Here is a 22,218-nt window from a genome sequence, read left to right as displayed (position 1 = left end):
GATGGGTCTTGTCTTTTTATCTAGCTTGCCATTTTGTGTCTTTTAATTGGGGCATTTAACCCATTTACATTTAAGGTAATATGTTTGAATTCGACCCTGTCATCATAATGCTGGCTGGTTATTTTGCAGACTTATCAATGTAGTTGTTTCATAGTGTCATTGGTCTGTGTACTTCAGTGTGTTTTTGTAGTGGTTGGTAACGGTTCTTCCTTTCCATGTTTAGTGCTTCCTTCAGGAGTTCTTGCAAGGCAGGCCTGGTTGTGACAGATTCCCTCAGCATCTGCTTGTCTGTAAAGGATTTTATTTCTCCTTTGCTTATGAAGCTTAAGTTTGGTCTAGAAGAAAAGAAAAAGAAAGAAACTCACTCAAAACCATACAACTACATGGAAATTGAACAACTTGCTCCTGAATGACTCCTGGGTAAATAATGAAATTAAGGCAGAAATCAAGAAGTTCTTTGAAATCAATAAGAACAAAGAGATAATGTACTAGAATCTTGAACACAGCTAAAGCAGTGTTAAGAGGGAAATTTATAGCACTAAATGCCCACATTAAGCTAGAAAGATCTCAAATCGATATCCTAACATCACAACTAAAAGAACTAGAGAACCAAGAGCAAACAAACTCCAAAGCTAGCAGAAGACAAGAAATAGCCAAGATCAGAGTGGAAGTGAAAGACACAGAGATATGAAAAACAAACACTTCAAAAATAAAAACAAATTGGGTTGGAAATTCTTTTCTTTAAGAATGTTGAATACTGACCCCAAGTCTCTTCTGGCTTGTAGGGTTTCCACTGAGAATCTGATGGCCTTCCCCTTAGTAGGTGGCCTGGCCTTTCTCTCTGGCTGCCCTTATCATTTTTTCCTTCATTTTGACCTTAGAGAATCTGATGATTATGTGTCTTGGTCTATGATGTACTTCTCATGGAGTATCTTACTGGGGTTCTCTGGATTTCCTGAGATTTGAATGTTGGCCTGTCTTGCTAGGTCAGGGAAGTTCTCCTGGATTATATCTTGAAATATGTTTTCCAACTCGGTTCCATTCTCCCTGTCTCTTTCAGGTATCTTAGTTGTAGGTTCGGTCTTTTTATATAATCCCATAGTTCTTGGAGGTTTTGTTCATTTCTTTTCATTCTTTTTTCTCTAACCTTAAATGCCTGTCTTATTTCAGCAACATAGTCTTCAAGCTCTGAGATCCTTTCCTCCGTTTGATCTATTCAGCTATTGATACTTGTGGTTGCATTGTGAAGTTTGTGTGTTGTGCTTTTCAGCTCCATCAGATCATTTATGTTCATCTCTAAACTGGTTATTCTGGTTAACAGCTCCTGTAATATTTTATCATGGTTCTTAGCTTCTTTGCATTGGGTTAGAACATACTCCTTTAACTCAGTGAAGTTCATTATTACCCATAGTAACAAGGTGATATTTATAACAAGGGTTTCAAATAATCTGTATAGTTTTGCAAAAGAGCTCCTGAATTTTGGGATTCTAAATTTGAATACTGTATGTTATTACTTTTCTACATGCCAAGAGCTGTTGTAATATTTCTAGGCCATTTTTCAACATTAAGTTGCTTTGTAAGTGAACATAATTATGAAAGTGGTAAAACAACGAAGCAGAATACTAACTTCACTTCAGTGTATTATTTATTTTGGTTAAGGACCAGTAAGACCAAGATTGTGGGTTTAATCCCATGTGGGCCAGTTAATATCCCACCAACAAATACTTTCAGTATTCACATGAATAGTACAGACTCATGGTCAGCAGTGCAAGCTTCAGATCCCAAGATTAATAGATGTAGAAAACAATATGTTTTAATGAAAGCACTTTTTTGGCAGGTTTACTTTCTTTAATGCAATGCCAGAGATATACCAACAAAGTGACATAAATGTTGTATAGAAGTTCTCCATAAATAGTATAATTTAATTGGCATGTCATATATATCTATAGATAGATATATTTATCTACAACAAAACAAGGATCCTATAGATATCCATCTATAGATTATATATAATGTTAAACTATAAAAATTTCAAAACAGTCCAAGAAAGAAATAGTATAAAAGAAATAGTATAAAATTGAGAACAAATCACATTTGGGACCAACTCCAACAGTGGGCTGCCTAGATATGATGAGGGGAAGAGGCATTTGACAGACTTTCCTTTTGTTAGGTAGGAGACTTGGTTGTTTTTCATCCAGCTTCTTTCTCAATAGGATTTCAGGTGGCAGGCAATAGTTAGATTTAATCAAATAGACAAATGGATGAAAGACCTGTAGGGCTTTCATTGGCAAATAATGGGGTGATAAGTGTGTTTGAGAAAGATGCTGCTTGTAGCTGTGTTAACAGTGTAGCAGATAGATTGCTGAGCTTTTAAAACCAGACATTTTCTGCACTGTGTATCTTACTAGATCTTTCCAGCAAATTGGAAGATGCACACTGGGAGGAGTTATAGTTCATTCCTTCTGCACCAGAATACCAGATCCAAAGTATTTTAACTCTAAGAGTTATAGCTAAGAGTTATAGAGAACTTTGAGAAATTTTCGGGAAGCCAGCCTTTGGTAAAATGGCTACAATGTGAATTTTGTTTCAGTGGTCCCCACCTTACCCTTTCAGTAATTGCCATCATTGACTGAGATCCTGCTGTTGTTTGGCCGTCTTAGACTTCTGCCTAGACACACCTGCACTGGGAATTGTTTTGTACTCTGTCCCATCCAAAATCATCACTTCTCTGTCTCATTTCTTTCAAGTTTTTCACAAACAGATTAATCAGTTCCTTCCTAATGACTTTTTTCTTCCTCTCTATATATTATGCACATTTAATATCAGCTTTTATTTTAATGGTGTGAAATAAAGGAGTGTTTCTAATGGTGGAAAGTTTAAGCATCATGACCATTTACTTTGACAGCAGATTGATTCTGGAGTGCAGCTCTTCACACTAGCTCAGTATTAGCTCAGCCCTGGCTTCCCATCCCTGTCTTTTGATTGAATACATATACATTTAGACAAAGATAAGAAGATGTCTAGAAATGGGGATTGTACAACTTTCTTCCAGGAACAGCGGAACAGTAATTTACAGCATGGATTTGAGAACTGGAAAGAATTGAGTTAGAATCATAATTCCATGTCTTATTAGCTGTGTGACCTAGGGTGGTATATTTAACATCCCCTTGGTAAATGAGGATAATAAAGCTTTACCTAACATTCTTATTGTGCTGCTTCAGTGAAATAATATATCTAAGAAATTTAGCATTAATATATAATGCAACATATGTAAGAAATTTAAAATATATGTGGCACAGTATCTGGCACAGAATAAACATTCAGAGAATTGTTTTCTCTTTGCCACAGAGAATAAATTAGCAAGAAATTATTCAATGAATAATTTTAGAATTTTAAAAAAACCTAGCGTGTCTAGAGATACAATACAGTGAAAGAAAAAGACAGATCATAATCATCATTAAATTTCAGACCAGCAAAAAGCAAGGATCCTAAAAGCTTCCAAAGAGATCAAAACCTAGAATGATGTCACATTGTCCAAGGCAACACTGGTAGAAAAAGTGGAGGAAACCTTCAATTTTTGCTTTTTTTTTTTTTTTGGGGAAGGAAAATGGTTTCCAACTGGAGAATTCTGAGCATGCTCAAATTCTCAATCAAATGAGAGGACAGAATAGGCATTTTCAAACATTCAAGATCTCCTTTGCACCTTTCTTGGGGAACTGTTGAAGGATGTATTGTAACAAAAGAGTAAACTAAAAAGGGTGATAGAGAATTTAGGAAACAAGGAAAACAACATAGGAATAGAATCTCCAGGATTATTATGTTGAAGGAGGATCCAAGGATGACAGCTGTGCAACATGCATGTAAGATTGTAGTCCTGATCAGAGTAGGGACATGAAGGGTTCCAGGAAGAATGGCCCCAAGAAGATGAAAGCAATAGATCATCTGACATATTTGAATGTATGGGAAGGAGATTTGTACTTCTAGCAGAGAGTATGGGGATAAATTAGTGACAGGTCTCTAGAAAATTAAGCAAAGAGAAAAATAAGGTAATTATTAACCAGGGAAAAATGATTTGTGGAGTAAGAAATGTAATTGCTACTACATAATTATACTGTGAATATTTACCTGGCTGTATAATATAAACACTAAATATTGAACTTACCAAGAATTATGATATAACTATATTTGGACCATGGAAGAACATAGTTCTTCTCTCTTTGCTGGGGACAGCAGAAGCACATGTCCCCAAGTGCCCTTTAGATTAGGGCACAACTAACTCTGGCCAGAGAGCAGATGTAATGAGTGTCATTTTGGGGCTACAACAGTGTGACCCTTCAGCCCCCTCTTCCCATGCCTCAGCAACTTGCAAGAGACAGGGATAATTGGAATGCATCCAGTAACCTGGAAATCTCTTCTATGTTCTTTAGGACTCTGACTTCTTAGCTTAGAGAAAAGACGACTAAGAGAAGATTTGACAGCTGTCTAGCTGTCTTTTAATCAGCATTGGTAAGCGTGTTCTGTAGAGGGCCAGGTAGTAAATATTTTAGGCTGTGCAGGCCATATGGTCACTTTCCAAACTACTTAATTCTGTTGTACTGCAATTAAATGAATATGTGTTCCAATAAAACTTTATTTATGGACATTGAAATTTAAATTTCATAGGACTTTCAGGTGTATAAAATAAAATTATACTTTTGCTTTTTTTCCCTGGCCATTTAAAAAATGTAAAAATCCAGTGAGCCGAGATCGTGCCACTGCACTGCAGCCTGGGCGACAGAGTGAGACTCCGTCTCAAAAAAAAAAAAAAAAATGTAAACATCATTCGTAGCTCTCAGGTTGTACAAACACAGGTGGAATGGGTCCATGGGCTGTACTTTGCTGACCCGTGCTTTAATATTTGAAGGATTGTTATCCACAGAAGTTAAAAGCATCATACTGTTTGTTTTTAGAGGACAAACTAAGGAGTGGGAGTCCCAGAGGGATAAACTTCAGCCTCAAATTTCCTTGGGTAATAAGAGCATTTCTACAAATTAGAGCTGCCTGCCAGGAAAAAGGCTGCCTCAAGGCATCTCTGTCCTTGCCGCCCTCACACACAGGTGGGAGGTTGCACTAGATGACCTCTATGCTCCCTTTTAATGGTTACATTACATGGACCTGTAACACAGTTAACATGGGTCATTCTGATAAAACCATTGTAGTGTTTTCCAAAGTACAGTAACTTCCCACCAGTTTTAGGACGGTGCTTTAGAAAAAAGACCAAAATGTTTGTGTGTATTGCCTTAACTATTGTAAATTAAGCATTTATAGTGCGGAGATTTACAGAGACTACTTGCTAACCTAAACGTGCTTGCACACAGCCGTATTTTCTAATTTAAATTCAATCATAATATCCAAACAGCCCTTGCTTAGACCAGCTAAAGGTATAAACTTCATTTTCATCTCATTAGGCCACCTGGAAGCTGCAATCAGTGAGTAGTCTTGACGTCAGTAGTCTGTCTGCTTCATTAAAATGTTAATTTCATGGCTTTAATTCCCTTTGTAGAATGTACCAATGCAGGACACAGTATGCAGATTTATTCTAAAGCAGACCAATTTGCATATTGTTTTTAGTTTATTCAGACTTTCTCTTTGTATTGCTGTTAAGAACTGCTTTAGTGTTTAAGAAAGTGTTCAAACATTTAGATATGTAAGGCAATTTCAGCCTAAAATGAATTTTAAAAGAATTCTGAGAAAGCTTAATTTCTTCATCAGTGACATAATTCTCACTAAGAGTGAAATATACATTTCCTCTCCTACAACTCTGAAGCTGCACCTTTAAAGAAAGAAAGGTATAATAGCAGTTTTAGCAAATGATCAGAATGAATCTAGCACCTAATAGAGAAATGGATGAGCAAATCTTTTATGTCAGTGGTCCCCAACCTTTTTGGCACCAGGCACTGGTTTTGTGGAAGACCATTTGTCCACGGATCGGGGAGGGAGTGGGGGGATGGTTTCGGAATGAAACTGTTCCACCTCAGATCATCAGGCATTAGTTAGATTCTCATAAGGAGCGCAAAACCTAGATCCCTAACTTGCACAGTTCACAGGAGGGTTCTTGCTACCATGAGAATCTAATGCTCCCCACTCCCCACTCTGTTGATCAGGCAGGAGGCAGAGCGAGGGAAGTAAAGGACCACTTCAAGGAGAACTACAAATCACTGCTCAAGGAAATCAGAGAGGACACAAAGAAATGGAAAAACACTCCATGCTCATGGATTGGAAGAATCAATATCGTGAAATTGGCCATACTGCCCAAAGCAATTTACAGATTCAATGCTATTCCCATTAAACTGCCATTGACATTCTTCATAGACTTAGAAAAAACTCTTTGAAAATTCATATGGAACCAACAAAAAGCCCATATAGCCAAGACAATCTTAAGCAAAAAGAACAAAGCTGGAGGCATCACATTACCTGACTTCAAACTATACTACAGGGCTACAGTAACCAAAATAGCATGGTACTGTTACAAAAACAGACACATAGACCAATGGAACAGAATAGAGAACTCAGAAATAAGTCCGTGCAACTACAGCCATCTGATCTTTGACAAACCTGACAAAAACAAGCAATGGGGAAAGGATTCCCTATTTAATAAATGGTGCTGGGAGAACTGGCTAGCCATATGCAGAAAACTGAAACTGGACCCCTTCCTTACACCTTATGCAAAAATTAACTCAAGATGGATTAAAAACTTAAATGAAAAACCCAAAACTATAAAAACCCTAGAAAAAAATCTAGGCAATACCATTCAGGACATAAGCATGGGCAAAGATTTCATGATGAAGATGACAAAAACAATTGCAACCAAAGCAAAATTGGCAAATGGGATCTGATTAAACTAAAGGGCTTCTGCACAGCAAAAGAAACTATCATCAGAGCAAACAGACATTCTACAGAAAGGGAGAAAATTTTTGCAATCTATCCATCTGACAAAGGTCTAATATTCGAGTCAACAAGAAACTTAAACAAATTTACAAGAAAAAACAACCCCATTAAAAAAGTGGGCAAGGGACATGAACAGACACTTCTCAAAAGAAGACATTTATATGGCTAATAAACTTATGAAAAAAAGCTCAACATCACTGATCATCAGAGAAATGCAAATCAAAACCACAATGAGATACCATCTCACACCAATCCAAATGGCAATTATTTAAAAGTCATGAAACAACAGATGCTGGCAAGGCTGTGGAGCGAGAGGAATGCTTTTACATTGTTGGTGGGAATGTATATTAGTTCAACCATTGTGTAGCTGGGACTACAGGCGTCCACTACCACGCCCGGCTAATTTTTTTGTATTTTTAGTAGAGACGGGGTTTCACCATGTTAGCCAGGATGGTCTCGATCTCCTGACCTCATGATCCACCCGCCTCAGCCTCCCAAAGTTCTGGGATTACAGGCATGAGCCACTGCGCCCAGCCAAGGAAATATCTTTATAGATATCTTCTTGTGTACCTGTGTAAGAATTCCTTTGGGATATACAGTCATGCAACACATAATGACGTTCTAGTTAGTTAGTGGCAAACCACATATATGATGGCAGTCTCATAAGATCATAATGGAGCTAGAAAATTCCTATCACCTAGTGACATCATCACATGTTTGTGATGATGCTGACGTAACCCACTATGCTAGCAGTTGTGTAAAACAGTAGCACATAAAATTATATACCGTAAGTAATGATAATGACTATGTTACTGATTTACATAGTTACTGTACTATACTTCTTATTGTTATTTGAGTGTATTCCTTCTGCTTATAGTAAAAGCAGTGAAACAGCCCCAGGCAGGTCCTTCAGGAGGTATTCCAGAAGAAGGCATTGCTGTCATAGGACATGACAGCTCCATGCTTGTTATTACCTCTGAAGACCTTGCAGTGGGACAAGATGTGGAGGTGAAGACAGTGATATTGATGACCCTGACCCTGTGTAGGCCTAGGCTTCTGTGTGTGTGTGTGTGTGTGTGTGTGTCTTAGTTTTTAACAAAGTTTTTTTTAAAAAAGTTTTTATAATTAAAGGTTCTGGAATCAGGATAGAAAGAAAATCTTTTTGTACAACTTTACAATAGGTTTGTGTTTTAAGCGAAGTGTTATAAAAGAGTCAAGTTTTAAACATTTAGAAGTTTACTCACACCTGTAATCCCAGCACTTTGGGAACCCAAGGCAGGTGGATCACCTGAGGTCGGGAGTTCAAGACTAGCCTGGCCAACAAGTTGAAACCTTGTCTCTTCTAAAAATACAAAAATTAGCTGGGCATGGTGGCAGGCGCCTGTATTCCCATCTACTTGGGAGGCTGAGGCAGGAGAATAGCTTGAACCCGGGAGGTGGATGTTGCTTGCACTCCAGCCTGGGTGACAGAGTGAGACTCCATCTCAAAAAAAAAAAAATTATAAGTTTAGAGTAAAAAAGTTACAGTAAGCTAAGGTTAATTTATTATTGATGAAAGTTTTTAAATAAATTTAGTGTAGCCTAAGTGTACAGTGTTTATAAAGTCTACAGTAGTGTACAGTGATGTCCTAGGCCTTCACATTCACTCACCCTCACTCACTGACTCACCCAGAGCAACTTCCAGTCCTGCAGACTCCATTCATGGTAAGTGCCCTTTAGAGGTATACTATTTTTTCTCTTTTATACTGTATTTTTACCATACCTTTTCTATGTTTAGACACACAAATACTTAGCATTATGTTACAATTGCCAACAATATTCAGTACAGTAACATGCTGTACAGGTTTGTAGCCTAGGAGCAACAGGCCATACCATATAGCCTAGGTGGGTCATAGACTATGTACTGTCTACGTTTGTGTGAGTATGCTCTATGATGTTCCCATGGCAAAAAAATTGCCTAAAGACACATCTCTCAGAACATATCCCCGTCAAGTGACACACAGTTGTATGTCCAAGAGTAGAACTGCTGAGTCATAGGGTTTGGTAACCTTAATTTGAACAGCCCCAAATTATACTACATAATAGATGCTCCCCTCTGAACACCCACTGGCAATGCACAAGGGTGCCTGTTTCCTCTCATTCCTGTGAACACTTGGTATTATCCAGCTTTCTACTCTTTGCCAGTCAAATAGGTATATTTTAATTTGGTTTTGTCTGATTACAAAGGATTTTCACATGCCTGATATTTTCTGGGTTTCCTCATCTATTCATTGCCTGTTTATATCTTGTCTGTATTTCTGTTGGGATTACTATAGTGACTTGTTAATTCGCACTAGTTATTATGTTCGAGATATAATCCCTTGTTCAATTTTAGACATTGCAGGTATGTTCTATTTTATTACATATTCATTGAACAGAAATTCCTGGTGTAATCAAATTAAAAAGTTTTTATCTTACGACCTATGCTCTTGAAGTCTGGTTTTTAAAAACCTTTCTTGTTAGTTGGTCTCCATTTTCTTTTGTTAATTGTATAATTATGTTTTACATTTCAGCTTTATCCATCTGGAGTCCTTTACATGTGTTGTTTGGTGTGAGGATCTGGTTTTATTTTTCTCCAACACTGTGTACTTAATCTGTTATTCTCCATTGATTTGTGATGTTACCTTTATCATATATTAAGTCCCCATATATTCATGAGAATGGCTTTGAACTCTATTCTGATACTTGTTTTTCCACAACCACTTGATTCTTTTAGAATGTATTTTCCATAGTGAAGACCCAGTTTCTTCTAAATCTCAAGGAACTAGTTTATGCATGTGTTATACCAGGATAGCCTTTTTGTGTGCATAACTGTTTAGGCATTTCAGCCCACAGTGATCCTGTCCTCCTTTGAACTCAGAGTGTTCATTCTCTACTACACTCACCTCACTTCTCTTAAAATTTTATATTAACTTGTATTCGTTTCCTGTGTTATTACTTAACTTTTCACATGTTTATATCTTGTACTTCAACTAGATTATAAACTTCTAAAAGGCAAGGATTGCTTCCATGTCTTTAAATCTCCCATGGTAGCTGTAGCTAGCACAGGACTTAAAATCATTATCATAAGCATGATTTAGTGAGCAATTACTAAACTCTTTATTGATACTTTTGATGTGATGAATGCATGTCTTAACATAATTTTAAGCACATAAAGGCAATGACCGATTTTTGAAGGATATAGGACAAATATGCAGTTTCTACATGTACAAATTGAACATAGCCATACCCCCTGCATTTTTTTAATAACTAGACTTTGTCACATATTACTTCCTCTATTTCTTAAAAGGTTTTAGTTTACTAATTTTTTCGTTCCTTCTTTAGTAATTGCATTTTTTTTTTTAGGTTTCCTTAATAAACCCTGTGAAAAGCAATGTGCTAAATAAATTATATGCAGGGCAAAGCAATACATTATAATTAGGATTTCATTATCATTTAATTAGGCATTCCATTATTGAATTGATGCCTCTGGCTTCTCATGGTCTCTGTCTAATCCTGAAACAAATTCTTTTTGTGGACAAATATTAGCCTATAATAATTAGAGTATTCATCTAAGCTAACGCTTTTCATTAAATCTCCTTCTGATTAAGATAGCTCCATAAGTACAGACTGATTTAATTTAATATGATTTATCCACTTGTGTATCAAGTTCTGGTGGAAATTGTTTTTAACACCAGAGGATTGTGAATATTAAGATCATCTTTATATTCACAGATCTCTCAGGTATTTAAGACCTTGTTGTTTGAATAGTTATGTAAGCCTAGGTCTGATGTCACTCTGCTAAATTCAAGAGTATCGCAAGTGCTGTAACAGGCTGTCATTAAAAACAATATGGATTCTGTTTTATATTATAATGTTGGAGCTTAGAGTTAGTACATTCTTGTGTTACTTGGGTTTGGGAATCAATTTTCATTCCAGCTGGTTGGTCCAACACATTTAATGTCTTTTCTGTTTTACCAGAAGTTCAGTGTTATTAAAAACAAGTAAATCATAGATATATATTCTGAATTAGGGCCTCCACAGACATGAATATAACTTTTTAAAAAATTTCTTGGACTTAACTGTTATTATTTCCTCACCTGTTACCATCCTTGTACTTTTCTTCAGTTTTTTAAATGCTGGCCATGTAATAGATACCAAACACTGAGTTTAATTTTGTTTTTTTTTTCACTTCTTCCTTGATCATCTTTCCCCCAATATTCCTCCCTTAATTTGTTAAATTCTGGCTTCACCACCTGCTCTTCTACTTTTAGCTTTTTTTTTTTTTTTTTTCCTATCAGTAGTCAACAGACTCATTAGCATTTTTCTTCTGGCCTTTTTGTCCATTTTTTTTTCTTTTCGGTCCTTTTATAGTCTTTCCTGCTTCATTATATGTGCATGAGAAAGTTTGCATTGCTGTATGTGAACATGATAAAGCTACATGAATTAATTCTGTGAAACCAAAGCATATATTCTAATTTGCTGCAACCAAAAATTCCTGAAAATAAACTATATAATTTGTCCTAATTATAATTTAGCTCCAGTTTTAGGAAATCCCAGAGAACAGAGAGTGTGTGTGTATACACTCACACTTTCAGTTGAGGGTGAAAGAGAGTGCCATGAAAGCAAAAGGAAAGGCATTCTAGCATGTGGAACTTTCTGAGGTCCCATTTCCAGCCATATCCTCTTTATTTTCAGGTTTCTCAGAGTTGTTAACTGTTCTCTCTCTCCCCCTGACTCTGCTCTGCCCCATGCGTGCTGTTCTCAGAAGACAGTGGTGTGTATGGTAGGACCCTGAGTCAGTAGGCTGAAGACTTACAGAAAGAAGGTACCTTGGAGTCAGGACTGGAAGCTGAGGGATAACAGGCCAAGTCAGGCTGAGATTCTTAACTGGTCTGGGCTCTGGGCATAGCAGCAAAGAAGAGCTTACTTCATCTGGGTCAGCTGGGGGAAGTGGTTCATGAACCGCTTAGCAGACCACTTGAACTAATAGGAGGAGGATGACGCAGAACTCAAGTGAAGTACTGTGGTCATTTGCAGAAGAGTTTCTCCTGGGAGGAGGTCAGAGTAGAAATGGGCGTATCATGCCCATAAGGCAGCAATTACTGTTTTCAGAGCCGTGTCTGCACTGATGGAAATGCCAGCTCTGTGAAATTTGTTTCAAGCTAGTGGGACTCCCATGTGTCCTATGGATAGAAAGAAAAAAAATAGCACAGTAGAAAATGAAGCTTTCTTTTCTGTGAGGAAAAGACTTTCTGTGAGGAGGTCGGTGGTTCTATTTAAAGACACAGTCTTGAGAGTTGATTAGGAAACAAATACTTCTACAGTAATACCTTAATTAATGAAGAGGCTATATTCGGGAATGTTTAATGAAGTTTCTGTTGTTATCATAGAGAAAATGAAGCAAGCACAGGGGATTGCATTCCAGAATGTCAGGAAAGAATTTCAGTTTAAAAACAACACTATATGTTTAACATCGTCAAATATGCCATAACTAAAGAGTATTTATATCAGGGTTTGAAGGGAGAGGGAGAGAGGAGCATATCAAACTAACATAAGCTCCTTAAACCTATAAAAGGCACCTATCATCATTGAAGAGGTCTCTAGCTTCCTGTCCTTGTGGCGCCCTGTGCCTATTCAGATGTTGGTCATTTAGTGCCCTTGACCTACTGTTAACACCACATACATGTGACCTTGACTTCCCAGTATATCCTCTGAAACATTATTATCTCAGCTTGCCTGACAACTCATGAAGAACCCCAGTGCTTTAACAATAATATAGTGATTGCACAGATAGCGAGTAGCAGAACTACAGAGTATCTAAGGCTTGGCAAAGAATGTCTCATGTCCAGAACAGAAGCACAAATTCCTGTCTGCCTTCTCTGCTATGGTCTGAGGGATCATTAATCACAATTACTTTCCAGCGACAGTCTCTCATAATGCACCTTTCTACTACTGCAGGCTGTTAGGGAAGGCTCTATTCTTAGGCTCTCTGCCAAGAAGTACCCCAGAGACAGAAGCTCAGCTCAGTTTCCCCTTTTCTGCTTATTCAATTTATATATTTCCTGAGCTCACTGAAGCAGCACAGGAATATACCAATGAATAAAATAAACAAAAATTTAAGTACGTAAAATTTATAGTATGTCAGATGATGGGGCTTACAGAGAAAATAAATCAAGGAAGAGGGAAGACTGAAGTAGGGTAGTCAGGGCTCCCCTGAAAAGAGGAATTTGGGGGAAGAGGATCCCTAGTAGAAGGAACAATAACGTGCCTGAGATGAGAATGTGCCTAGTGTGTTCAAAGAAGAACAAGAGACTCAGTGTGGCTAGACCAGATCAAGTCACATGTGCAGTAGCAGAGAATGAGGGCAGAAAGGTAAATGTTTGCCAGATAGGCCACCATGGGAGTTTGGTATTCTCTCTGAGATGGGCAGCCACTGGGGAGAAGGGGTGAAGGGGGAGGGGTTATAAGATTGTGACTAACATTATTAAAGGATTACTCTGGCTGTAATGTTAAGAAAAATCTGTAGGTCGGGCAGGTGGGCAAACAGAGAAACCAATTAGAAAGGTATTTGTAATAATCCAGGAAAGAGAAGTGGAGAGTGAGGTAAAATTAGTGAGATTGCAAAAAATGGCTGGATTCTAGATATATTTTAAGGTGGAAGCAATAGGATTTTTTGATGGGTCAGGTGTGGAGTATAAGAAAATGAGAGGGAACTAGTGTGACTGCAAGGTTCTTGGCCTCAATTGAAGGAAAGGCAGTTTTGCCTTTTAACTGCAACAAAGACTGTGGTCAGTACAGGTTTTGGGGGAAAGGCCAAAAAGCAGTTCCATTTAAGCCATGTTAAGTTTGAGCTACTTATTAGATATCCATAGGGAGTTATGAAATTAGTAAATATGTGAGTCTAGAAAGGAGAGAAGCAGGAGATGCACATTTGGTAGGCATGACCACATATGATATTTAAAGCTGCAAGACTGAAAGAGATCACCTAAGGAATGAGTGTGGATGGAGAAGAGTAAGATCCCAGCCTAGTTAATAGTAGGCCGTACAATATTAGGGATCGGAGAACCAGGCCATCCACAAAGAAGACTTCAGAGTGGCCTGTGAAGTTGGGGAAAAGCGAAGAGAGTAAGGTGACCAGGAAGCCAAGAGGGAGGGAGGCATTGGATTTGGTATATAAAGGTCACCGAGGACAGTTCTGGTGGAATGATGAGGGCAGAAGCTTCATTGGCATGGGTTCAAGAGAGAAATGAAAGAGGATTGAAGACAGTGAGTATAGACAGCTCAGGAAGTTTAGCTGTGTAATGAGCACAGAGATGAGTGGTCACTAGGAGAGGTGAGCCAAGAGGGAATGATGGGAGAAGTTATAATATGTTGATGGTCAAGATAGAATGACTGATTAAAGGGGAATTGCTGGGGCTCTGTTCCTGAGTAGGCAAGAGCAGGTGAGATAGAAGACATAGGTGGAGGGATTGGCCCTAAATACATGCGTGGACAGATCCTCCTTATGAAAAAAAGAAGGCAAAGTGTATGAACTCACACAGTAGTAGGAGAGTATATAGGGTGGTACGAGTTGTGCAAATTTCTTTTGATTGATTTTCTCAGTGAAATAGGATGAGAATGAAGGATAGTGAGGAAGTTATTGGAAGTTTTTGAGAAAAGCAAAGTCATGAAGTCCTCAAATCCAAGCAACTGGGACACAGAATGGACTAAGGAAATATGTATGTTGAGCAGTACTAAGGAGCTGCTTTTGGCCAGTGATCAGGAATTTACCAAGGACTCCCACTAGCCTTCAATCCCTGCCGAAAAACTTAAATACTTCCACCAAAACTTGTGCCTAATAGGCTCAAATAAGTTTCTGGGAGAAAAGAGATACCACATATCAAAAAGTCTTTCGCCATAAGACTTATGTAAATGTGTAAAGTGAAAGGAAATAAAGCCTTAGGAACTGGGCATTCAAATCTAGTTTGGCTTATGCACTTTGAGTCTGTGGTAAGGAATTTATCTGGGAAAGGTACATTATATACTGCAAAAAACACATCAAGAGTACTAAATCAGATTACTTGCCAGTTACGTCTTAAGACTGATTGAATGATCAAGACTTATGACATCTATTCACATTGGAGTATAATCAGTGAATTGATCAGCTTGTGTAAGGGATTGAAATGAGACCCTTGCCTACCTTGGAAATGCGTAGAGGGCACTAGACAGAGGGAGAGTTGTGGTCTCCACTGAGTTAGTCTTCACAGTTTACCCAGGCCAGTTTCATCTATAAGAACTGTGCATGAGTCATTAGAAGCTACTCAAAGGTGATTTTGACACAAGCTGTCACACCATGTGCACAGCTGATAGGGAATGTTGCTGTTGAATTGCAATGGTAAGTGAACGGTTTTTTGTTGTTGTATTTTAGTTGCTGGTGGAGGGAGTACTTAGCAGGAGAAAGTTGAAATGGATGTTTAAACCAGTTTCCAAATGTGTTGAGTTTCTGAATCATAGTATTGATTAAAAGCAAAAATACATCCTTCAAATCTGAATCAAACAGATTAGATGCCACACTATCATTGTAATATTTGCTCTGAGTTTTACAGGAGAAATTGAAGGGTGCAAGAGTGTGTGTATGTGTTTGTTTTGTTTGATACACCTAAGCCCTGCTACTACTGTAGTAATCTAATAAATTAGAGCTATATACTTCTAAAATATTGATTGCAAGACACATTGTCTGTCACTTTTCTTCTAATATTTTTATTGTTTTCTCTGTGAATTCTAATTGAACTATTTGTAACTGCTTCAGAAATATGTTGATGCAACCTTTTTCCTTTCTAGATAGTAGCAAGAAAACATGGTAGTTATTATTTGTGACCCTGAAGGAAATTAATGTCCTAGAAATTTTTAAATGTCAGCTTGCACTTAAAGTGATCCCTTAATTAGGGAATTATATCTTGCATTAACCAGGAAAGGAAAAAGGATGCAAAATAATAATGAAAAGCTTGTGGGATATGTTAATGCTTATTTGAATGAATAGGAAAACATCCTGTTTCAAATAAAATGCTAATACCAGAAAAAAAATTGAAATCATACATGTGAATAAATTTGTTTCAAACTCTAAATAATGTTTTCTAACATTTTGGTTTGACAGGAATCCACGCAGCCTTTTAGAAAGCTCTGTTTAGACTATAGCACATATTACAGATTTGTGATATCACTTAAATTTTTTTAGGGCAAATATTTGAGACGCCTTAAAAAAACAGCTTTTAGAGGTAGAATTTACTTGCTGTAAAATGTACTCATTTTAAGTGTACAGTTAGATGTGTTTTGTTAAATGTATAGAGCCACATATCTACCCACAGTCAAAATATGAAACATGTCCATCACCCCCAAAGGTTTTCTGTGTACCTCTGCAGTCAGGCCCCTTCCCTGAACGTTGGTCCCTGGAACCCACTAATGTGCTTTCTGTCACCATAGTTTTGCCTTTTCTAGATTTTCATATAAATGGAATTATATAGTATGTGGTCATCTGTGTCTGGTTTAAGTTAGAATAATGCTGTTAAGTTTCATCCATATTGCTGCATGAATCTGTAGTTTATTCCTTTTTATTGCTGATTGGTATTGCATTGTGTGGAATATGCCACAATTTCTTTAACCATTCATGGACTGATAGACACCTGGGTTATTTACAATTTTAGGATATTATGTATAAAATTGCTACAAACATTTTTGTATTAATACAAGAATTTGTATGGGCATATATTTTCTTGGGCACATACCTATGCTGTCATTCTCTGGTTTTCCAGAGTGTGTAGACTGTTTTACATTTCCATTAGTAGTATTTGAGGGTTCCAGTTGTTCACCATCCTGACCAAAACCTGATATTGTTAGCCTTTTTAACCTAGCCATTCTAGTAAATGTATATTAGAATCTTATTGTGGTTTTGGTTTATGTTTCCCTAATAGTAACTGAAGTAACTAAAGTGTTAATTTAAGCATCTTTTCCTGGGCTTATTTATCTTTCATATACCTTCACTGGTGATATGTTAATTCCAATTTTTTATCCAATTTAAAACATTGGGTTGCTTTATTATGGGCTTGCAAGAATGTTTTATATATCTTAGATACAAGTTATTTATAATATATTTGGTTTGCAAACATCTTCCAATCTGTGGCTTGCATTTTTATTTTCTTAATACTGTCTTATGAAGAGTAGATGTGTTTAATTTTGACAAAGTACAATTTTTCAGTTTATGATTTGTGCTCTTCAGTGTCCTATGTAAGAAACTGTTGCCTAGTCCAGGTCACAAAGATTTTCTGTGTTCATCTGTTTCTAGACTCTGTTCTGTTTCGTTGATCTGTATGTCTAACTTTCCTCCAGTACAATATTGTCTCGATTACTGAACCTTTATAGTAAGTCCTGAAATGAGCAGCTAATGCCAAGCCTCCACCTTTTTCTTTTTCAAAATTGTTTTCTTATTCTAGTTCCTTTGCACATCTATATAAAACTTAGAATCAGTTTGTTAATTTATACACAGAAGCAGACTAGTTTTTATTAGGATTACTTTGAATCTGTAGAGCATTTTAGAGAAATGTAATCTTAATAATATTGAATTTTCCAGTCTATGAACATAGTATATCTCCCATTTATATGGGTCTTTCTCTCAGTCATGTTTTATAGTTTGCATTCTTGCACATATTTTATAAAATTTACAAGTGTTTCATAACTTTGATATTGTAAATGGTGTTTTTAAAATTTCAGTGTTCCAAAGAAGGAAACAGCAGACACTGCGGTCTACTTGACAAGGGAGGGTGCGAGGAGGGAGAAGAGATAACTATTGGGTACTGGACTTAATACCTGGGTGATGAAATAATATTTACAACAAACCCTCATGACGTATGTTTACCTATGTAACAAACCTTCACATGTATACCCAAACCTAAAAGTTAAAAAAAAAAATAAAATTTCAGTGTTCAGTTGTTCATTACTAGTATCCAGAAATAGATTTAATAATGAACTTGTATCCTGTAATCTTGCTAAATCTAGTTACTGGTTCTAGTAGTTTTGTAGACCCCTAAGGATTCTCTACATCATAGTTTGTGAATAAAGAGTTTTACTTTTCCTTTTTAATCTGTATGCCCTTTTTTGTTTTTGCCTTATTGCAGTGATTAGAATCTCTAGTGCCAGGTGTCTGGTAACAAGTGCTATCATGTAGATGGTAACAAGTCTGGTAACAAGTGCTATAGTAGAGCTATATGGCTTCTTAATGTTATTTTAGACATGAGGAATTCAGAAGACCAAGAATAGTACACCTAATGACTTGGGTAATTTCTCAAACACATCTTCCTACGTAATCCCTGGTTGAGCATCTCTGCCCTAGTGAGCTGCTAGGAGTAGGAAAAAGGTTGAGAACCACTGGTTTTGATTATACATTAACCTTGTATCTTTATATACTACTTATAGACACTAGAACTAGATAAAAATTTCGCTAGTAATTACAGCCCTGAGTGAATACTGGTGTTGAAAAGATGGTAATATGAAACTTACTTCCCCACATGGCTCTAACACCAAAACCATAGCATTCTCTTTCGGATTCAGGCTCCAGACCACCAGATCCACTTTCCAGCTCACCCTGGCATTAGTCAGTAAACCTCTATAAGGTGTCTGCATTCCTTGCCACCTTCACTTTCCATCTTATCCCACCAATAAAGGTTTTTACAAATATGAAACTTTACAAGATATTCTAGTGCTAATAAAAAAGATACTTTACTCATGCACCTATTTTTAAAAGAATTTCTGGTTGTTTTCCTTGTGAATAAAGGATTGGGATTAACTGAAAAACTGGGCTGAATTAGAGGTCAGGAAGGCCACTATTCAACCCAGCCCAGGTAAATAACTTTGTCATTAATAAGCTGAGCATGCCAAATGCAGCAAGAATTCATTTTGAGTGCTAAACTTAGAAGCCACCAGGATCTTCAGGCAAAATTGCAGTATCAGCAGAGCTTATCTTTGCCTTCTTCCCTTTAAGTTTTTCCCCCCAATCCTTAGTCATTTCGTGTCCCAGAGTTATCCAAAATCATATCTAGCAAGATTTATCTCCCAGGTTCCAAAGTGGGAATAAACTATTTTCAATGCCCTAAACAAATCTCCTGCTATATGAGCACAAGTTATGGTAGTTAACTGTTATTATTGAGTAATTCACTCTGTCATGTAAGTTAAAATTGTTGTTGCCTTAAATAAATTTTAAAATAATTTTAATAGGCAACATTCATTGATCACTTACTAAGGATAATCTCAATTAATCCTCCCCAAGGTTATGTATGTTTCTCAGGGCCATACATCAGCAAGGAGTGGAATTAAGCAAAAAAAACCTAGGGTTTTATCTGATTCCAGAACCCAGCTCTTGACATGGTCCTCTCTGCTTAGAACTATCCCCATAACCCAGTATTTATTTTCCCAGTGTGGCCTTTCCAGCCCCTGTATGTGATCATAATCTCTTGGAGTGCTTGCTAAAATACAGATTGCCTCATCCCAGCCATACGAACTAAGGGAGAGTCTTTGGGAATGAAGCCCAGAACTCTTCATTTTCAATTCCCCACGTATTCTTAGGCCGCTAGAGTTTGAGAACTACTGTCATATAGCCTCTCTTCCTCAACTAAGGAACAGATCTCTGTAGTTTGTAGTAACTGCTGTAAAATGGCAGCTCCATAGGAACCTATTTTCCATAGGAACCTGCAGTTCACCTGTTCAGACAGATTTAGAAAATTAAAAGTCTCCATTTTGCATATAGCTATTTATAATAGTTGGGTGATCATGCTTCCTTCTTCTCAAAATATGCCACTTTATAATTCAAAACTACAATAAAACTTTAGAAGAAATTTCCTTCCCCAAAAATGAAGACTACGAAAAAAGCAATCCTTGTCATTAGATATTTCTTAATGAATACTGTATTAGTTTTCTAGACTGCCATAAAATATTACCACAAACTTCGTGGCTTAAAACAATAAAAAATTCATTTTCTTATAGTTCTGGAGACTAGAAATTCAAAATTAAGATGCTGACAGGTCCACAAACCCCTCCCATGGCTCTAGGGGAGAATCCTTCCTTGCCTTTTCCAGCTTCTATCAACTCCTGGGATACTTTAGCTTGTCACTGCATAACTCCAACCTTTGCCTCTGTCTTCACTATATTTCTATATGTAAAGACTTTTTTTGGATTTAGAGGACACCTGAATCCACGATGATCTCATCTCAATCCTTATCTTAAATCTGCTATGATCCTATTTCCAAGTAAGGTTACATTCTGAAGTTCCGGTGGCCAGGTATCTTGATAGGACACTATTCAACCCACTGAAAGTCCTTATTTACCCCTCATGTATTGTTATTCTCCCTGCTTAAATTTTAGGATCAGTAACTACTCATCCAGATGTTGACTCTCATGTTCTAATTGAATTTAAACAAAAAGTTACTACTACAATGAATGTTTTGATGTTGCTGTGGAGTGAACGTTTGTGTTCCCCCAAAATTCATATATTGAGGCCTCAATCTCCCATGTGACATATTTATTAGAAGGTGGGGCCTTTGGAGGAAAGCCCGTCATGAAAGAGATTAGTGCCCTTACAAGAAGAGATGGGGAAAAAATGGCGGGTAGGAGGCAGAACTAACTCTCAGCTCCGACTTGGATGGACAGAGCAGCCTGTAGAGACTCACATCGTGGGCTTTTGATCCAAGAAATACTGCAGAAACATAAAAGCTGAGAGAATCCACAGACCCTTTGATGGAAGCAGCTTGCTACTGCAGGCTCCGTGAGACAGCCAAAAAACTGTGAGCGACCAAAGTGTGAGAAGGGGAACCTGAAGGTCCAGATCTTGTGAGACAGATTTGACCTTAACTTGGAGCTGAGATGAATTTAAGAGAGCCAAGCAAAATACAGGGGTAGAGGAAGCAGTGGGGAGAGCCCTGTGGGTACTCTCATTCCCAGGGAAGCCATTTCTGACTTTGTCTCACAGGGGTCCTTGGGGAGGACTGCCAGTGGAATTGGGGAAAGACCACAGGGAGAAGGAATCTTCCAGCTGAACTTTGTAACAACTTTGATGGAATGTGAAGTTTCCTGGACAGAATCTGGTGAAGATGGTGAACAGGGAGTGCAGATATGATCACAGAAGATGCGGCAGGCTGGGAGGTACAAAACCTGAAAGCCCTGCTTGCTTTCTCAGTGAGGGGGGTTGTAGCCTGGGGCAGGTTCTCAGCCCTGCTCACCGGCTGCCTGGAAATAAACCTGGAGATATTGAGGGGACATGGCAAGAGTGAGACCAGCCTTTCAGGCTGCATGGGAACTGGGTGAGGCCTGTCACTGTTCCCTGGCGACCTGTGTGACACAGCAGAGGCAGCCATAATCCACCTGAGAACATAAGTCCATTGGCCTGAGAACCACACCCCCATCCCCCACAGCAGCCACAGCAAGCCCTGCCCAAGTAGAGCCTGAGCTCAGACCAGCCTAACCCTGACTTCACTTGATGGTCTTTCTCTGAGACCTTCCCTGATAGCTGAAGACAAAGGACATAAATTTCTTGAGAGCTCTATTGTCCCTCCTACCACCTGAGAAACCCAAATACTTATCCAGACAGCCCTAGGGCAAACTTGTATCCTCCCTATGCCACCACAGCTGACGCTTTCTGGAAAGTGCTACCTCCTGGCTGGAGGTCAGCCAACACAAAAAACAGCACACTAAACAAAACTACAACCAAGGACCCTCACAGAGTCCACTTCACTCCCCCAGTACCTCCACCAGAGCAGGTGCTGGTATCCACAACTGAGACACTTGAAAATGGATTACATCACACAACTCTGCAAACACTCCCCAGTAACCAGCCGGAAGCCTGGTAGCTCCGCTGGATGGCTAGACCCAGAAAAGAAATAACAGTCACTGCAGTTCAGCTCTCAGGAAGCCTCATCTCTAGGGGAAGGGGGAGAGCACCACATCAAGGGAGCACCCCATGGGACAAAAGAATCTGAACAGCAGCTCTTGAGCCCCCAATCTTTCCTCTGGCATAGTCTATCCAAATGAGAAGGAGCCAGAAAAACTATTCTGGTAATATGACAAAAGAAGGTTCTTTAAGAGCCCCAGAAGATCACCTTAGCTCACCAGTAATGGATCAAAACCAAGGCAAAATCTCTGAATTTCCTGTAAAAGAATTCAGAAGGTCGACTATTAAGCTATTCAAGGAGGCACCAGAGAAAGGTGAATACCAATTCAAAGAATTTTTTTTTTTTTTTGAGACGGAGTCTC

The 22,218-nt window shown here is 38.0% G+C and overlaps 1 protein-coding gene across 7 annotated transcripts in view; it reads left to right on the top strand.

The window, feature by feature from the left end:
* Positions 1–22,218, top strand: part of LCLAT1 (lysocardiolipin acyltransferase 1) — a 196,531-nt gene that overhangs the window by 150,974 nt on the left and 23,339 nt on the right. For 2 of the 7 annotated variants that reach the window (XM_055108097.2, XM_063594639.1), the window contains exon 7: positions 6,144–7,012. The exons of the other annotated variants lie outside the window; for them this stretch is intronic. In XM_055108097.2, the coding sequence (XP_054964072.1) occupies positions 6,144–6,328 (185 nt within the window). In that variant the 3' untranslated portion in view covers positions 6,329–7,012. Of the gene's footprint in view, positions 1–6,143; positions 7,013–22,218 lie in introns of those variants that run through there. 7 annotated transcript variants of the gene reach the window in all.

The sequence above is a fragment of the Pan paniscus genome, chromosome 12 (assembly GCF_029289425.2).
Source record: "Pan paniscus chromosome 12, NHGRI_mPanPan1-v2.0_pri, whole genome shotgun sequence".
NCBI classification, from domain to species: domain Eukaryota; kingdom Metazoa; phylum Chordata; class Mammalia; order Primates; family Hominidae; genus Pan; species Pan paniscus.
The sequence above is the reverse complement of the archived record's forward strand: the minus strand, read 5'-3'. Positions and strand labels throughout refer to the sequence as shown.